Source organism: Sarcophilus harrisii, chromosome 5 (assembly GCF_902635505.1).
Source record: "Sarcophilus harrisii chromosome 5, mSarHar1.11, whole genome shotgun sequence".
In the NCBI taxonomy this organism is placed as follows: Eukaryota; Metazoa; Chordata; class Mammalia; order Dasyuromorphia; family Dasyuridae; genus Sarcophilus; species Sarcophilus harrisii.
In genome coordinates, this window is record NC_045430.1 from 212500748 (window position 1) to 212519546 (window position 18799).

Genomic DNA, 18799 nt, shown 5'->3' on the forward strand with positions numbered 1-18799 from the left:
GTAATGTTTTCCTGATTATCTCTTTTAACCTTGTCTGTTTTTACTTTTGCCTTGTCTGAAGTGATTGCTATCCCTTTTTTTAAATTCTCCTGAAAAATAATAAATTTTGCTGAAATCTCTCTCATTAATTTTCTGTGAATCATTGTTTAAATATGTTTTTAGAAAGCAACAGGTACTGTTGAATTCTGCTTTCTAACCAATTCTGCTATTTTCCTTTTTTTTTTTTTTTTGAGTAAATGTATCACATTCATGTTTCATTGTTTTGATCACTAATTGTATATTTTTCTTCAGTATATCTTTTTTTTTTTTTTACTGTGCCCCTCCTTCTTTGCTCCTCATCTCTTTTTGCAGAAGAAGAAGGAGGTGAAAAAAGAGGAATCCAAAACACTAGTGATCTCTATTTAATGGTTTGTCTCTTACTTCACAAATGAGGAAATTATTGCTCAGAACAATTAAGTGACTTACTTACAAATACACAGCTAAGAACTTTTGGAAATAGAACTCCAACAGATCTTATTCTTCTTCCAGACCAATTACATTGTCTTCCTAAATGCCTATTTTTTCTTATTAGTCAGAATCAGCTTTAGTTCCTCTTGTTTCTTCCTAAATTTTTGTTGCACAAATGTAAGCAATAAGGTGAATCAAAAGTTTATAAGATATTGTGCCATATTGTGCTGGAAAGATTTCCAGCCAGTTTCCAATTGAATTCTCCTTTCATAAGCATTTCTTAGAATACATTGGTTTTCTTTTACATTCATTTTACACAGTTTAGCCATTTTTCAATCTTTGAACAGGTAGTTTGTTTCAGGCTTTTAGTTATCACAAATAGCTATCACAGAGTCATCTGTGAATATTTTTTAGTAGGTCTTTTCTTAATGTCATTTACCTCCTTGGGTAGGTAGCAAATCAGGGGCAAAGGATTAACCAATATATTAGTATTGCTTGCATAATTTCACAGATTGTTTTCCCAGAGCAGTAGTGTCAATTCGCAGCTTCTCTAAAAATGAGTAATTTTTCCTGTCTTCCAATATCCCCTCTAACATTTTGTATTTTTATCTCTTGTTTTAATTAATATTTACCTTTTTTTTTTTTGAGTGATTTTGAACAACTTTTAAGATGCTTATTAAATAGTTTGCATTTGTTCTTTTGGGAAACTTCTATAGCTTCCCTCCTGTATTCTTCAACAAGCCTCATACTTCCTATCAGAATCTTACTCTTTCCCCACTATAATTGAAGAGGTACTTTATCTACTCCCACTATCACAATCACTAGTAGAGTGAAAGTGGGGGATGGGAGGGAGAAAAAACAGATTTATATTCATTAAAAAAAATTAAAACAGCAAAAATCAGGTTGAATATAATAGAATAACATATTAAAGTAAAAGTACAACCTTCCTTTAATACAGTTGCAACTTAGTTGTAGATGCTCTTTAATGTTATTTTGCTTGTCCTCAGAGAGCATACTGTAAATTTATATTTGTTCTATTAAATAAAAATCATCAATTAAAATATACTTTAAAAAATTACCAGGTCTGTTTTCATATTCAATGTATTTCTTGAGTCAGCATAGTATAGTAGATAGAGAGCTGGTCTCAGAGCAAGGAAAACTTAATCCTGTTATATACTGGTTATGTGATCTTGGGCAGATCATTTGAACTCTCAGTGAAACTCTTAAGCTATATGTTATAGAGAAAGCTCCAGCTTTCATAAATAAAAGGATTGTTCTCATGCAGGAATGCTCAGTGGCATTAAAATCACAGATCTGTTCCCTATCCCAGTCATTATGATGATACATATTTCATATGTATTTCTATACACACACACACACACACAACCATGTTGTGTTCATTATATATTTCATTATGTTCTTTTGCATAAAAGGCATTACTTAGGGTTGCTTTTGAGTTGCTGTGAACTCTTGTTTGTTTTGTAGGCTGAGAATAACAGTTGTAATAGTATTATTTTGATAGCACGATAGTAGTAGGTTAGGTGATTGTTAAATACAATCTTTAAATTAATATTTTCACTGTTACTTTCTTTAGATTAGACAATCAATGGAACAATCAATCAAGCCCTGTTTTTTTCACAGGCACAAAGGCTCAAACTGAAAATTTGATAACAATCAGAATTGGCTCCAGCATATCCTGGTTCTTACTCTGATCTGTTTTCCTGTCCTTCCTTTCTGCATTTACACATGCTCTTCATCATACCTGCATTGAACTCCTAACTCTTTTCTGTTTTGACTTGTTGAAATGCTAAGTTTTTCTCTTTAACTCTCAGGTCCTATGATCCTTTTGTTCTCTACTCCTTCAGGTGGAAGAAACAACCCTTTGTCTTTTAAATCTCTCATGTCTTTTTTTTTTTTTTTGGTCTGTGCTATCATAGTTTAATTTGCTTTATAGCTATTTTTATACATATTATCATAAAGTTCCTTAAAGGAAGATTAAAAAAAAAAATCATTCTGTCACTAATACCTAGCATAGTGCCTCAAGTGCAATAAGCACTTAATACATTTTTTAAAAATTGAATTTGATATTAGCAATTTCTTTTTCAAGAACAATCTTTGTGTTCTTATTCTTTCCATGAGCTACAAATGATATCTAATGCCTTTCATATGAAATAATCAAAATTCCCACAAACTATAATTTAACTTTTATGGAAATTATATATAAAACTCATATATGTGTAAGATATACACATATATGTATAATTTTTATATGTGTATGCATAAACTAATACCTATATCTATACATATTCATATACACATATATTAAGAGATGTTTGTGTCCCTGCCCGCCTTTCTGATGTATAACACAATGAGTTTGACAGTCTTTTCTTAACTGTGTCCAGAATATTCTCCTACTGTATGGCATTCTGTTGCATAATTATTTAAATCATTACTATCAAGACCCTAGGTAAATCTGAATTTTTGTCAAGGGCTATTATTGTTACAGAATTTCTTTCTAGATTAAAAGAGATTAATTCTGTCTTTTTAATGGAAAATAAGAGATGCTTGTTCAGCTTTTTCTTTTTTGGAGGTATTTTAGCTCCTCATATGTATGCCTTCTTCTGTCATGACCTGCCTTCCCTATGTAGTTTGGGAGGATTATTTTCTTAGTTTTTGATTTAAATTGCTATAAAAAGAAACTGACAGTCGAGGTGGTTACTGGCCATTAAATTTCATTAGCAGGTGGTCTATGACTCCATTTATACTACTATGGCTATTTACATATGGTTACACACTCTTAACATTGGACAGGATCTTAAATTAATTCAGGATATATTAAAAATGCTTGAAAGCAAGGATTTTCCATCTTCCCTTCTGATTAAACTCTTTGTATCTTTATAGCTCAAAAAAATCTTTAGATTTCTGACCTTTCTGATATAAATACTTAAAATGATGCTAAAATATTGGTTATATTTCTGTAAGGTAAAAATATCTCATTAATCTTGTATTATAGTCTTAAAGTGCTAATCGTTATCTGTTCATTCTTTTAAAGAGAAAATGCAGAGTTTGGAAAACTCTATTTTAAGCTAAATGATGATTATAGAGAGAGTGCAGTTTGTTTTTCAGTATAACTAATAATAGATGCCACATTTTTCTGTGTATCCATTTCTAGCTTGGTCTAATAGTAAGTAAGTATGGACTTGTGTAATACAGTAGGAATAGAACTTGGAGACATTTAACAGAATTCTGTAGCGTGATCTTCCTTTCAGGAGTCAAAGGAGACCCTCTAGTCTTATTTCTAATGGTCTTAGACCATTCCTTTATCTTTTAAGGATGAGAACATTTATATAAGTAGCCTTCACACTGTGATTGCCAGATTGAAATTATTTATCTATGTCTCATATGAAGAGGTGGCCCTTCTTCTTGCCAAGACAAACTCTTGTATAAGAATAAGTATGTGCACATGTAATCCCATTCCATCCCCTTTTCTTTAGCAGAGTGCTTCTACTATCATCCATCTTTTTTGTTGTTGTTCAAGCGTTTTTCAGTTGTGTCTGGTTTTTTGTAATCCTATTGGGCTTTTCTTGGCAAAAATACTGGGGTAGTTTGCCAATTCTTTTTCTGGTTCATTTTACAGATGAGGAAAATGAGACAGGCAGAGTCAAGTGACTTGTTCAGGATCAGATTTTGAACTCAGGAAGATGAGTTGTCTTTATTCCAGGCTTGGCTCTTTCTTCTCTGAGGTTCTTAATTATCCATCCATATCATCATCTATACTTCCTCAGTAATCTTCAGTTTCTTTTAGGCTCCTGGATCTTTACCTGCTGCCTACAAACATGTCAGTGTTTCCCCCATACTTAACCTTACTTGATGCTTCCATTCCCAGTAGCTATTATTCTATATCTTTCCTCCATTGTCAGATTTAATGGCCTTAATTTTTAACTCTGACATTGCTGCAGCCTCCAAAACTTTCAGTTACTCCCTTCTTGGTACTTTCTTCTCTTAGGGTTTTTGTGATATGGATCTTTACTGATTCTCCTCATACTTAACATCCCCAGGCTCCTTTTCTGGATCTTCATGCAGGTCATATCCATTAACCATGGATGCGTCTCATGCCTAGTCTTAGGCCTCTTCTCTCTCTCTCTCTCTCTGTCTCTCTCTCTCTCTCTCTCTCTCTCTCTCTCTCTCTCTCTCTCTCTCTCTCTCTCGTTGCTTAGTGATCTTATTAGCAAGATGGTTTTTAATTATCTTATATTGATTCTCAGATCTACTTATCCAACCCTAACCTTCTGACTCAACTTAAGAGTTATGACTCTAACTATCTTTCATCTTAAACTGGAGGCCATAGAGACATCTCAAATTCATCTTGTCCAGAACTGAACTAGGATGATAGTATCCTTGGCAGTAATTAGGAACTTAGGAAGATGGGAAGTTTGGGGGTAGGAAGGTGAGAAGAAATGAGTTCAAAGGTGCCATCCTCCAAAATAATGCTGCTTTAATGTCATCTAGTTCAGCCTCCTCATTTTACAGATAAAATTAAAGGACGTTAAGTAACTTATTCAAGGTTTTTCTAATTAATTAACTGACTTGCAGCCATGGGCAATCCATATTCTGGGACAGTTATATTGCCTACCTTGCAACATTGACACACACAAGAAAATAGTGTTGATACTGCCTGTATTTATTCTCTCAATTACTTTTCTTATTGTTATATAACTAGTGTTCCTGGTTATAGTCAATAATAGTGCTAACAGTGTCTATCTTTACTTTATCCATAATTATAAAACCAGTAATTGTAAAGCTTTTTGTTTCTTCTTTACAGATTATATTAACTTTATTCTAGATATGTGCTACTTACCATATTAAGAAAAAGTGAATTTATTCCTAAGCTTTTTAGTGTTATTTCATCAGAATTTCTGCATTTATTGATATATTCATGCGATCCTTATTTTGTTGCTGTTATTAATATATACTATTATGTTTATTATGTTTATAATATTCTATATGTAATGTGCTATATAATAATAATTATGCTATTATATTTATAATAGCAATCCATTTTGCATTGCTGATATAAGTGTAACCTTGTTATAATGTGTTCAGTATTTTTGATATATTGCTTTAGCCTCTTTCATAATATTTTTGTCTTCATAGACATAGCCTCTTTCATAATATTTTTGTCTTCATAGACATTAAAAAAGTTACTCTATAATTTTCTTTTTTTGACTTAGATCTCTTAATTTAAATATCAGTGTCATATTTGTCTCCTAGAAGGAGCTGATAGTATTTCCCTTTTTGGTAAACAATTTATATAAAATGGAGTCAGTTCTTTGAATGTTTAATGGAATTTCTTTGTGAATTCATTTAATTCCGTTCCCTTCCCTCTCCCCTTCTTTTCCCCTCTGCTCATGTCCTTCTTCCCTCTGCAATATGATTATTGATTGTACAATTTCTGTTTTTGAGATTGGGTTACTTAAATTCCTTGTTACTTTTTCTGAAAGTCTTGTTTTATTTATTATTATTATTATTATTTGTAACTGTTGAGTCATTTACCTTATTTTTTACTAGCAAAAAAAAAATCTAATAGTTTTCTCCATTTCCTCATCATTTATTGTGAGTTTTCCTTTTAGAATTTTTGATTCTGGCATTTTCTTTGTCTGCCTGTTTCTCATTGTTGTCATTTTCTTTTATTTCTCTTATCTGTATTCTTTCACTCATTAATTAAATTATTTAGCCTTACTTTAAATTCAAATCCTTTCTTTAGGGAGATACCATATCTAATTTTTAAAAATTCTGTTTATATCTTTAACATTTTTCTTATTTATATTTTATTATTCTTTATTATTAAATAGTTTTTATTAAAGATCTTTATTTAGTCTCAAAATCACAGTTAAATAATGTTATATCATAGTTTGACATGTATACATTTTAGAAATGTTAAACTAGGTATAAGATTTTGAAGAAAAATTATATAAATGTGTATACTGACTTTTACTATACTACAACTAGTAATTGACAATTATTACATAATTACTACATACATCTAAAAAAGCAATAATTCTGTTGTACTCTTATTGCATAGTATATGTTTACATCAAGAGCTAAAGAAAACCAAGCCAATTTCTGAAAGCAGGAAAAAAAAGGGGGAGGGACGATTCTGTCACACTGAAACTTCAACAGACTTTTTAAGACATGGTGGTCAAATGAAGTTTTAGCTAGTTTGTGATGTTTAGTAGATTGAAAGCTATAATCAGTGCTCAGAATCAAGTATGTATAATCTTAGGTTATTAGTGTTGCTACATTTAAATATCTGAGAGTAAAAGATATGTTAAATGCTACTGAAATGTGAAACTAAATGGCTAACATTCTTAGGTCCACAGTACTGTAGGTCCCAGAGCCAGTGCCTCACATTAACATGAGTGTGTAAGAGGGAAAAGTCTGTCACCCTCTTGTGAGCCACAAGGTAGGATTAGAGTGTTATTTCTTACAATATATTGATTTAAGTAATAGATTTTAGAGGTGATGTAAGATTTGCATTTCAAGGGAAAAAGGTGATGACTTAGATACTTGGGGTACCAGGTAACATACTTTGGACCAAGAAGTCTTTGGAAGAATAAAATGATGTTCATATGCCCATTAATACTGTTACATAAATCAATTTGGAATAAAGATAAACTCTGACCACTGTTTGGGGGGGAGGGGGTGAGAAAGGAAAATAAATAATAAAAAAATTAAAATGTAGGATTTACTTTTCTGAAATCATTACACTTTCTGTAATACCAGATGCTTTTAAATGAAGACTTTTGTCAGAGACTACAACTCATACTTGTTTGTCTTCAAGTTTTTCAGCACTATAAGATTGGCTACATGATAATTATTCTTGATTTCTGTACCTTTTTGAATTCTTGTGTCTGCTTTATATAGTTTTTCTTTTCTTCTTTCTGTCAGCTCTCACTTTTCTTTTTTCAAAATTTTTTTATCACATCAGCAAAGCACTGATCAGAATTCTTAATCTTTCAAGGTTGTTTGTCTTTACAATGTTATTATAGTATAATTTATTCTTTTGGTTTTGTTCACTTAGCTCTGCATCTGTTCATATAAATCTTTTGTTTATTAAGCAAGTAGAGAAATTTAATGATAGCTTTAACACATATTTCAGAATTTTAAAAAATTACTATACCATATTAATAATTGTTTTCAGTAGATAATTTCCCTCCTGTGAAAATATAGCTTGGTTTATAGCCTGGTTTAGTTTTACTTTATTTTTTGGAGAATTTCAGCAGATTCATAGTGGTAATTTGTGAAATACATTGAGGTATCTCAAAACCAGGATTGAGATTAATTTATTCAATAAATATTTACTGAATGACTGTGGTCCTTTAAGAAAGCATATTGCTTCAAAGTACTAGTAACAGTACTTGGCTAACTTCTTTAATACCAAAACTTTGATGCTTTAAAAATATTTGTTGTCAGTCTAAATACTACCTTAATTAATGCAGATTGCAACACCTCTGTAATTTAGATGAACTTTAAGCATAGTTTTGACCCCCCCAAAATTAATTAGCCTGTAGTCAATGTTGATAAGTTGTAAACTAATTGAGTTAGTTTGGCTAGTAACCTTTGTCACAGCCCTTATTGGTTTCATTGCCATAATCTTTGAATATGTAGTCTACCCTTTGCTGCACTGAGGAATGGAAATACAACTTTGAGACTTAAAAGTAGTAATAAATATGATAAAGATAATTTCAAATGATTCTCTGTGATAAAAGAAGTTTTAAACTCAGACATTTCACTAATTTAGATTTAATTTCCTCTGCTGCCACTAGTCCCTTCCAATTTCTTAATTTTACAGATGAAGTAAATGAAATTCAGTGATGTTAAAAGAGGGCTTTCCTAAAGTCACACCCAGCTAAGGGCAGTGATGGGACTAGATATTAGGTCTCCTTATTGCCAAGTTGTCATATAATCTTTCTGTTATGGTCTACCAGAAAAGAAATTTGCTTCTGTTTGCAGATTATTTTAAACTATTTTAATTTTTTGAGATGGAATTGACTTCAAGTTTTTTCCTTTACAAGTTGAGTATTTCACATTTTACATAATTTAGGGAATTTGAGAAACTGATTACATATATTATTTTGTACATAAATAAAAATATTTGCCAGAAAGCCTTAATTATTCCAATGTTTAGTAAATTTTGAATTTTGAGTTATGACTTAGTAGGATTATATTTTAGTTCTCAATTGTAGAAAAGGATATATTTTAGAGTATTATTTAGCACGTAGATACTTTACTTGTGTATTTTTATATTAACAATTAACTTCCATAGTTACTAACTCAGTAGTTGACATGATTCACAAATAAAGATATTGACAATTTTATGAAATTTGAGAAAAATATAATTCCTGTGTTGAAAAGATTTTGTCATGAAATTAATTTATCCTATACCGACTCAGACACTGACTCTTTTTTAGAACAGACATATATTTTCTTTTTATATAAAGATAGTAGTTTATTTTCCAGAATAGCTTTATAGGACTCACAAAGAAAAACTACAGTATTAAATTTTTTAATGTGATGCCCCCAAAGTACTCTTCATCAGCATTTCATGGTCCAGAATTTTCCACATCATATTTTTTTCCATGTGTGTGAAATTTCAGCAGATTGTTATGCAAAACCGTTTTGTGTCTCTGTGTGACTGGGGAGACAGCTGTTAGCCCTAATGAGGAGTGCTAGCATTACAGTATTTTCGTTGATTGAGACCCACGGAGGGAACAGAATGTTTCAGATCGGGCAGTGGTGTGTGGTGAGAAAGTGCCGGGCTGTCAGCTGGAGGTGTCTGCTCGGCTGCTCGCTGCGACAAGATAAATGAGTTTTGCTGGGGTTTGGCAGAGTCTGAAGCTTTTCCAGGGCATAGCAGCAGAAGTGCCCCAAACTCCCTATGGGACTGGTACTTTAAGGGTGTCTTGAGCATTACTGCCTTTTTCCTATTTTTTTTCTTTCTCCTTTTTGATGTCCTATGGTAGCTGTCAGGCTTTTAAGTTATTAAAAACCTAATGCTTTTTAGCATTCCATTAACAAAGAGTTATAAGATGTTTGGTTGACATTTCCTTTTATTAATCAGCAGAATATTAACTGCTGGTTTAACATAACCAAAGTCATCTGAAGACCAAAGTCCAAAGACAAATCAATAGACATTTTAAACTTTATTTAAGTTTAAGTGTGTAATGCTTTTTAATTTAAGTTTAACTTACTTTTTTTAGTATTTAGATCTGAAAAGAGCAAAAATAAGTTTTCTGATTTTACTCTCAGTCCTGTTTTCTCTTAAGTCTTTTGAAAATAGTACATAGAAAAGAGGTGAGAATTATATTTTTGTGTTAGTCATTATCTCCTGAGTCAGGCACAGTTGGCCTGTCTGTACTCTGAACTGTTGAATTCAAGAGAAGAAAAAACATTTATTAAGAACCTTCATCTAAAACTCCATATATAATTTGTTGAGGAAGCTACAAATATTAATAAATAAAGCATAACTCCTTCTATCCTGGAACTGACAGTCTATTAGGAAGATATAACACATATATCAATGAAAATAATTCAAAATGAGATCTTCTGAGAGCATGAATGAGGCACAAATAGTCTTTTTGTGCAAGGTACAAAGATGAATAGATCATTGACACCTGAAGTATAAGGCAAAGCTTAGGGAGAAGGTGTCATTTGAGCATCTGGAAGGAGGATGTAACAATTGTCTATGACATTTTAGTAGTTACAGTCTCCTTCTGTAGTGCATATTGTAATCTTTTCTTCCTAAACAAATGGTAAATTCTTTGTAAGTAGTTAGGACATGTCTTATATATGGTGTAGACCAGTGGTTCTCAAACTTTTGTTTTCAGTATCTTTATCCTATTAAAAATTATTGAGGCTCTCTCCAAAGAGTTTTTGTTTATCTGGATTATATTTATAGACATTTACCATATTGGAAATAAAAACTATTTTTGAATTTGTAGACCCTCTAAAAACTATTTTTGAATTTGTAGACCCTCTAAAAGGGTTTCAGAGATCCCCAGGATTCTCTAGACCATACTTTGAGAACCACTGGTGTAGGAGGTGTAGTGATGCACTGAATTCTGGGAAAACTGAGCACCTGACATTTATTAGCTCTCATCAAAGGCAATTTTCTTTACCTCTTTAATTGCTTTGATTTCCTCATCTGCAAAAATGGTGGTTGAAATATTTGTAACATTTCCTTTAAAGGATGATTGTAAACTCCACTAATAAAATATATGTAAAGCCCATTGCAATCCTTAAATTTCTGTGTATTGCATTAGTTATTACTCTTGTTATAACTATCATTCAGTCTTGAATATTTGTTCTGAACAACCTATTGATGAAGAATATCTCTGAACTTGCTAGAATCTATAGTCCATCACAGGGCACTAGTCAAAGCCTTCCCATCTAGGTAAGATATAACAAAGTTTATGTTCCAATGATATTACTTTCAAGAACCCTGACTTGCCCCCATGCCATAATAAAATTAGTTGTTTAATGAAGTGAAATATGTACTCAATAAATATTTGCCTTTGAATTAATTGATAAATAGTTTTGAACGTCCCATTTTATTATAGATTCCCAGGACCTGAATAACTTTATTGGTTTAGATTCTCCATTTGTAATAGAAATAATAATTCCTTGATCATTTTGAGGATCATCTGGTGCCTAGTAAGCATGCTGAAGGAAATTATAACATTTGAATTTTATGTTTTAAAGTTTTTTTTAGATTAAATTTTTAAAAAATGTTTGTGTTTTCATGACATGTCTCCTCTTTCTAGACCTGGATTTGATTCTGAGGTATCCTTTTCTTTACTTGCACCTTTAGGGCACACTTGGATTCTTCCCAGTGGCAATCATTCGTATTATCTTCTCTTCTGAGTTCCTCTCCTCTCACACTGTCTTCATAAAGTGATTTGGGTTTTCAGTTTGCTTCCTTGATATATATATAAAATATACAACCTCATTCAGATTTTTAGGGGTCTTATTATTAATATTTGTTGTGATACGGGAGCCACCTGCCAGTGGCTGTTGGAGGTCTAACTCAGACTTGTAGAATGAATCTCTTCATGTGAGAGAATAATGATGATCATACAAGAAGACTGAGGCAGTTGCTGTTCTCTGACCTCTCTCCTCTTCCCTCTAATTTATTTAATTCCCAATCCACAAGGAATATCTGTGACTTTGCAACTCCTTCAAGTGTTATAATTCACAGTTGTGGAGGCTCTCAGAGAATTGACCTGCCTCTTAGGCATGGTTATTAACAATTCCCCATTTTTGTTTTATGGAAATGTGATTATTTTTCCCCACAGCATGGTCAGTTAGGTTAGGCATTAGCTGTTATCTAAGTCCACCTGCTAAGGTATCTAAGTCCACCTGCTAAGGTATCTGAGTCCACATGCTAGGGAGTGCAAACAGTACTATAGCAGGTGTTGAAGCTTGTGAGATGTCATTGAGGCAAACTTTCAAACAGAAAAGGGGACTATAGTCAGAACAGGCATTTTTCATAAGTCTCTCATCAGTTTCCTGGCTTAGCCCTTTGATGTGTTGACCCATTTAATTACCCCAACTAAAAAAGTCTTACTGGGTCTCTTCTCCCTTTCCTTTTCCATCTCCAGAAGGAACTCTGGGAGAATCCTACTCACTAACAGCTCTCAAGTACTGCTGCTTCTTTGTTTTTTGTGTTTCTTGTGTCCCACATTTGGATGCCATATGTTGTAATATGGGAGCCACCTACCAATGGCTCCTGAAGGTCTAACTCAGACCTGTAAAATGGATCTCTTCATGTGAGAGGATGATGATGATACAAGGAGATTGAGAGACAGTTGCTATTCTCTGACCTCTCTCCTCTTCCCTCTGCCTCCAATTTATTTCATTCCCAATCCACAAGGAACATCTGCGAAGGCTGTTTTGCAACTCCTTCAAGTGTTATAATTCACAGCTGTGGAGACTCTCAGACCTGCCCCTTCACTTAGGCATGGTCCTTAACAAATATTAATAACTCACTTTTATGTAATACTTAAAGGTTTTTAGAGCATTTTTGTCCCCACAACCCTATGATGTCAGTGGAGTATAGGAAGATATGTTTTAGGAGGTGAACATAAGAGGGATTCAGGGCATGCCACATTCATAGGCATGAAAAACAGCAAGAAAAAAGTCAAAATCATAGACACTTTTGAGCCTTAATTCATCTTAGTTGCTGCCTCCTTTTCCCTAGATAATCACACTTTCTTTGGTTCTCCCTGAGTCAGTTTGTCTCCAGCATTTTAAGGGTCAAGTGTTGAAATCAAGCTGTCAAGCTTTTAGATAAAGTTAATTCAGATTGTGGAGATACTTAGAACTTTTTAGGATTTGATTGTTAGTCATTTGTTAGTCCAGGGCCTTTAGTGTGAAAAAAGCTCTTATTTTCTCATTTTGTTGAGTTTTCTCTTCTCCTCAAGAGTGACTGACTTTTTTTGTTCCAAATCCTGTTTTGCTCATTTGATTCTCCTGACTTGTACATTTTTATTTTTGGAGAGATTCCACTAATGCTCATCTTATTGCAGATTAGAGATGACAGCCAGAACCTGAATTCAGTTTGTGATCTTGATGAGGAAGTGAGGGAGGGGAGGGGCGGAGGGGGAAGGGAGGAAATGAGAGGGGGAGGAAGGAGAGAAAAATCATTGTGTTAATTCCCTTCTACTTGTGTACATAGGTGTAGCTTAGATTTTTTTTTTTGTTTTGAGGAACAATTGCACATCATTATAGCTCATATATTATAATTCATTTTTATATAACGTGAATTACAACATTCTTCATAATAGATGGGTGCTAGTGTAACATACTGGAAAGATATGTGGATGGAGTCAGAGGACTTGCATTTGTTTCTGGGTTTTCTTGTCTGGATGGACCTTGGGCACATCACTCTATAGGGCCATATTATCCTCCTAAGTCAAAGAAGGAGGTTCTCTGAGGTCATTTTTTGCTGTATATCTGTGATCCAGGCATCTTTTTTCCTCATTTTATAGATGAGAATGACACCCAGAGGAATTCAATGACATGTTTGAGATAAGAGTACTAGTAAGCATTAGAGCTTGAAATCCCACTCAGCCTTGATGAAGTCTCCTACTCTTTTCATTAATACTATGCTACAAGCTTAATTTTCCCTCCTCACCTCCTTTTTCTAGTTACTTCTTCCGTTAAACTGGGACTTGGACATAATATTAAAGGAAAAGGAGTCTGGCTTTCTTTTCTATTTCTAAAGCTAGTAGTTTAGGTTTCCTTATCAGATTCCTTGAAAATCCAGGAATAAATACTACTACTAACAGTGAGACTATCAAGAATGTAGGAATGACTAAATCTTACAAAAATAAATGTTGAAAACTATATATGTATTTAGAAAAATAAAATATTATTGAGAAAAAAAAAGAATCTAGGTGTGAGGATCACCCTTTTTATTTTATGTTGTGACATATTCTGCTAGAGTTTCATCTCTTAATGAATCTTAATTTCTGTTTCCTCTTTCCTGGCTGATCAAACTTCCTTTGGATGTTTCTCCTGGACTCTTCCTGTGCCTTTAAGGACAGGAATACCACCGTTTTTGGTTCTGTCAGATTTGAAATTGTTATTTTTAGAAAAAAAAATTGCAGCAGAATACAGCAGATATCTTTTTTTTTTTTTGTGAGTATTTATAAAGATCTCAGTTCTCTGGTGACATTTAATAACTGGATATTGTTGGCAAATATCATTTGGTTCTTATGGGATACCAAAAAACTTCTACTAAACTTATCCCTGCAGATGATTTAAGGCATTTTTGGATGCTGTTCTCTTTGGATGAATGTTGCCTGTTGCCATTTACTCCACAGGCCAATAGCAATTTTCAGTTACTGTTATGGTTCTGATGGATTTCAGGTTAAAACTTTCTGATAGTGAATAGAGCAAAAGTTATTTTCAGTAAATCTAAAGGCATCTGGATCAGAGTTCAACTAGACTTAAAGACAGAATGTATCTGATTTGTTTAGATAAGATTTCCCCCCTTTACTCTCTCTCCTTCTGTTAGAAAATTCTTAAGATGTTTGTTAAATTTAAAGTTAAGGAATGCTTTGTGATATTTTACTGAAATTTATTTAGTGTATTATGTATTAGTGAGATTATGGCCAACCGATCTTCCTATTATCTTAACGTAAATACATTTTTTTAGCATAGTTTGGTTTTGTACATCAGTTAATCATGAATTTCTGAACAGTTATTGTGTCAGGTGCTCTGCTAGGTATTTAAGAGATACCAGAAAGTTTGTATTACCTAGTCCTAGCCCCACAAGAAACTTTTAACTAGTAAGAAATGACATGTTTTAGAAATTTTATTTGTGTTCATTTAGATGTTTAAAAGAGTGCTTACTTGAAAAAAAAAAAGCCCATTACATATGAAAGCTTTCATGCTGTGTGTGGTGGTTGTATATGAAAAAAGATGATCAGGAAGTTTTGGTGAAGCTCTTTGATTTGGATATCATGCCAAATTTTCTGTTAATAGCTTTGATGCTCTTGGGGTATTATATTAAGAAACTTTGTACCCACAATTCAATAGAGTTTAGTCCTAATTAAAGCTTAATTTGATGTCAATTTTAATTAAGAAGGCTTTTGTAAACTGGGCCATTGTGACAAGGATAATGCTAATCTTAATCAGTATGTCTGAATAGAACATGAAATCAAATTCTTATAGTACAGCAGAAGTGACAGGAACAACTGACATTTTAAATTAGAATTACTAAATTCTAAGAAATTGATGTGCATGACCTTAACTAGAGAATATGCCAGTAAATTTAATAGGTAGAAATTAGACAAGCTTTTGATTTATTAGCTTATATATACAATCATGAGAAGTGATTCATGTATTATCCAAACAGTGGTCACTATTCTTTTGAAGTAGGGTACTAGGTTGATAGCCCACTTGATTTTGAGGCTGATAAGGTAGTAGTAATTATAGGTGTATGCTATAGGTGTATCTGAATTTGACTTTAGACTTATAGTATATCTCAGATTTTCAGTAAAAAAAAAAAAATAATAATTTCAGTAGCCACTTTGAAAAACTTTAAATGCGTTACAGCTTCTAGGGATCATAAAGCTTGACTATTATGGCTATTATATTATAAATATCTCATAAAAATTGAAATCTCATTGTTTGCTTAAGCTCTTAGAGATCTGAATCTGGGTTTTATTTTATTTTTAAAATACAATTCTGTTAGGTAAAAGAAAAGGAGAAAGGAAAGGGAGAGGGAATAAGCACAGTCAAAACTTATTTATTTGAAGTAGTAAGATTTCTGTCATGGAGTTTCAAGCACAGTCCTTCATGAAATCCTTTTGTCTTATTTTCAACTGACAGCTAATGCCAAAAAAGGCATTAGGTAATATTTTTCCTGTGGAAACACACCTATTTTGCTTGAAGAATTAGTAATCTTATAAAGAATCAAAATTTGTAAAATACTGAAGCTATTGAATGTAATTTTGAATGTCTTCTTCAATTTTCACCTAGATTTGGCATTGGAGACCAAAATAATTTTTGAATAGTATTTAAAATTTGTATTCCTTAAAATTTTAATCATTGAGAATTAGTACTATTTATTTTATAGATAAAAAACTAGATTTTATAGATAGAAAGCTAGATTGTTATGTGTATGACAATATTTAGGTTGAATGGGGAGTTATTTGGTTTATATAAATAAAAGCTTTGATAGAGCCTGTGATTCTTAAGATTGTTTTAAAAAACTTAAGGGAAAGATTTTTTCATTTCATTAATTTTGTGTAATTATTTTTACATGTGTAAATTTTTCCCCCCCTTTCAGATAAACCTTATTTGTACCATTTTGGGTTAGTCTATATTCAGACCATTATAGTATTAAATTGTAAAAGACTCATAAGGCTAAAAGAAATTAAATGCTCTCCTCCTACTTTTTCCTGTCCCTGCCATTCTTTAAAATTATTCAGGCTTTCTAATTCCCTGCACACAACTTTATTGCCTCTTTGCTTGTTTTTTGATGGGGTAGGAAGAGGTTCTCTAGTATTCACCTGATAATTTGATTTTTTTTTTTTTTTAATGGTTCTTTGAGATACTTGGTGGCAGACAAATTAAGTGAGTGGTTCTGAATGTAACTTTTTGGTCATATTGTATTGTTTAAATGTTGAGTAAGATCCTGGAGTAATACAATATTCCAGTTGCTTATGTGTATGTAGGCATAAATTGGATTACAAATTACATTTGAAATAATTTATGGAATTGTCTTAAACCATATACACACGTATCATTTTCTTCAGTGTCTCATATACTCAAATATATAGGAATTCACAGATTTCAGCTTATATTTTTTCCTCCTCAGTTTTCTTCTTAGCAGAAAGAGTTAGAATGCTAGTAGAATGAACTTTTTTTTTTTGTTTGATAAAAGAGAAGGGAATTGAATTTATCAAATTTGATGTTTTATTTGTTAGAGAATTTTCTAGTGTGTGAAAACACTTTGTAGAATAAAAAAAGACACTGTGACTTAATTACCTATGACCTGAAAAACCATTGTTGTAATTCAACTACAAAAACTAATGATCAATATATGAAAGACACACCCCCTTTTAAAAATTATTAACCACTCTTTTATCAACCTACCCACACCATCTAATATCTCTGCCTGATGGAACTTTGGATCCCTATTAGGAGTATGCCTAATCATTCAAATCCTCACAGGCCTATATAATAAGAATCAACAGAACAAAACACTCCTCTTAGAAATTTAAAAAAGTTATTGTTGCATTTCATATGGGACAATATATAATATTATCTATGAAAATATTAAAACAAATCAACCTGAATTGAAGCTTTTTAAACTGATATTTTATCTTTTATTTTTAGCACTGTGACCTCTGCTGTCTTTACTGTGGGGGACAATGTTGTTTCAGGCAGTGATGATCGCACTGTAAAAGTATGGGACTTGAAAAATATGAGATCCCCAATTGCAACTATTCGAACAGACTCTGCTATAAACAGGTAAAATTAAACTATTTGTTACATAAAGTTATATAAAAAGTCACTAATGCTCTAAAAAGTGGGATATATAGTTAGGGAAAGTGACTACAAAACATCTAGCTTGAAACTTTGTGAATAAATATTTTTGGAGGAGAATTTAGATATGTCATCATTAACCCTGAATATACATTCATGTGTGAAAAATAAAATCAAACTTGGGATAGTATGGTTTTAAAAAAGAAAGCTAGATTCTTTCTGTTTTATATTTAACAATTAATAGAAACTACAAATATTTTTAATTAATAAAGTAGACTTTGTTTCTAGTTTTGAGTACTAGTTGCATATAGTAGAGCTGGAGATAAGTAATTTTGTCCCCTACTTCAGATAATATCTCTAATACCATATTTTTTCAGTAAAGTACATAAAGAATTAAATACTCATTTTTAGTGAACTCAGAAATTTATTCTGTGAAGTACTATTTAGCAGGTTCTGTACATAAACTACTTTTATCTTTTCTCTGCAGGATTAATGTATGTGTTGGTCAAAGAATCATTGCCCTTCCACATGACAACCGACAAGTTAGATTATTTGATATGTCAGGAGTACGATTAGCAAGGCTCCCTCGAAGTAACAGACAGGTAACTGAGTTACTACTTTTCAAGTGAGCACTGCATCTCTTCTTTGGTTTTATGAGTTCAGACTTTTAAGAACTGGTTATTTTAAACTTTATGTATTGAAAAATCAGACAACTAAATGATAAACTAATTATTGAATAATTGGCCCTAAATTAGGTTTAGCTTTACGTATAGTTGAAAAGTATGCTGTTATCTATATAGTTTGAGTTGAGGATCATACAATCTTGTAAAACATCTGCATGCATATATATGTAGCACATACATGTGCACACACACTCAGAAACATACAGATATCTATCAGCCTATCGGATGTTTAGCATTACCTGTTAAAATAGCAATATTACTCTTTCTAGAGAGGAATGTGGTATTAAGCACTGTTAGATAATACTTCAGCATGAATGAGTTGATTAGAGAATTTTTAAAGTTGTGGTAATATACAATAAATGATTTGTGTTATGGGGAAAAGTAAAAAAGAGAAACTAAAAAATCAAGGATCCATATAAGAGGAATTCTTGAATAAAGAGCTAGTAGAAATTTCCAAATTTTTCCTTAGAAACTTAATGAGTTTTTAAAAATAGAAATCTTATTAATTTTAATTAATCAAATGATAGTCATCATTTAATTATTAATAATTAATCCATTTTGAATCTGATAATTGCCCAGCTCTGGCATTTGCTCTCTATGTGACCGTT

The 18799-nt window shown here is 32.1% G+C and overlaps 1 protein-coding gene across 3 annotated transcripts in view; it reads left to right on the forward strand.

Moving 5' to 3' along the window:
* Nucleotides 1–18799, forward strand: part of WDR37 (WD repeat domain 37) — a 106062-nt gene that overhangs the window by 76544 nt on the left and 10719 nt on the right. For all 3 annotated transcript variants that reach the window (XM_031939613.1, XM_031939612.1, XM_031939611.1), the window contains 2 exons: nt 17359–17493; nt 17996–18110. In XM_031939613.1, coding sequence (XP_031795473.1) covers nt 17359–17493; nt 17996–18110 — 250 coding nt within the window. The remainder of the gene's footprint in view (nt 1–17358; nt 17494–17995; nt 18111–18799) is intronic.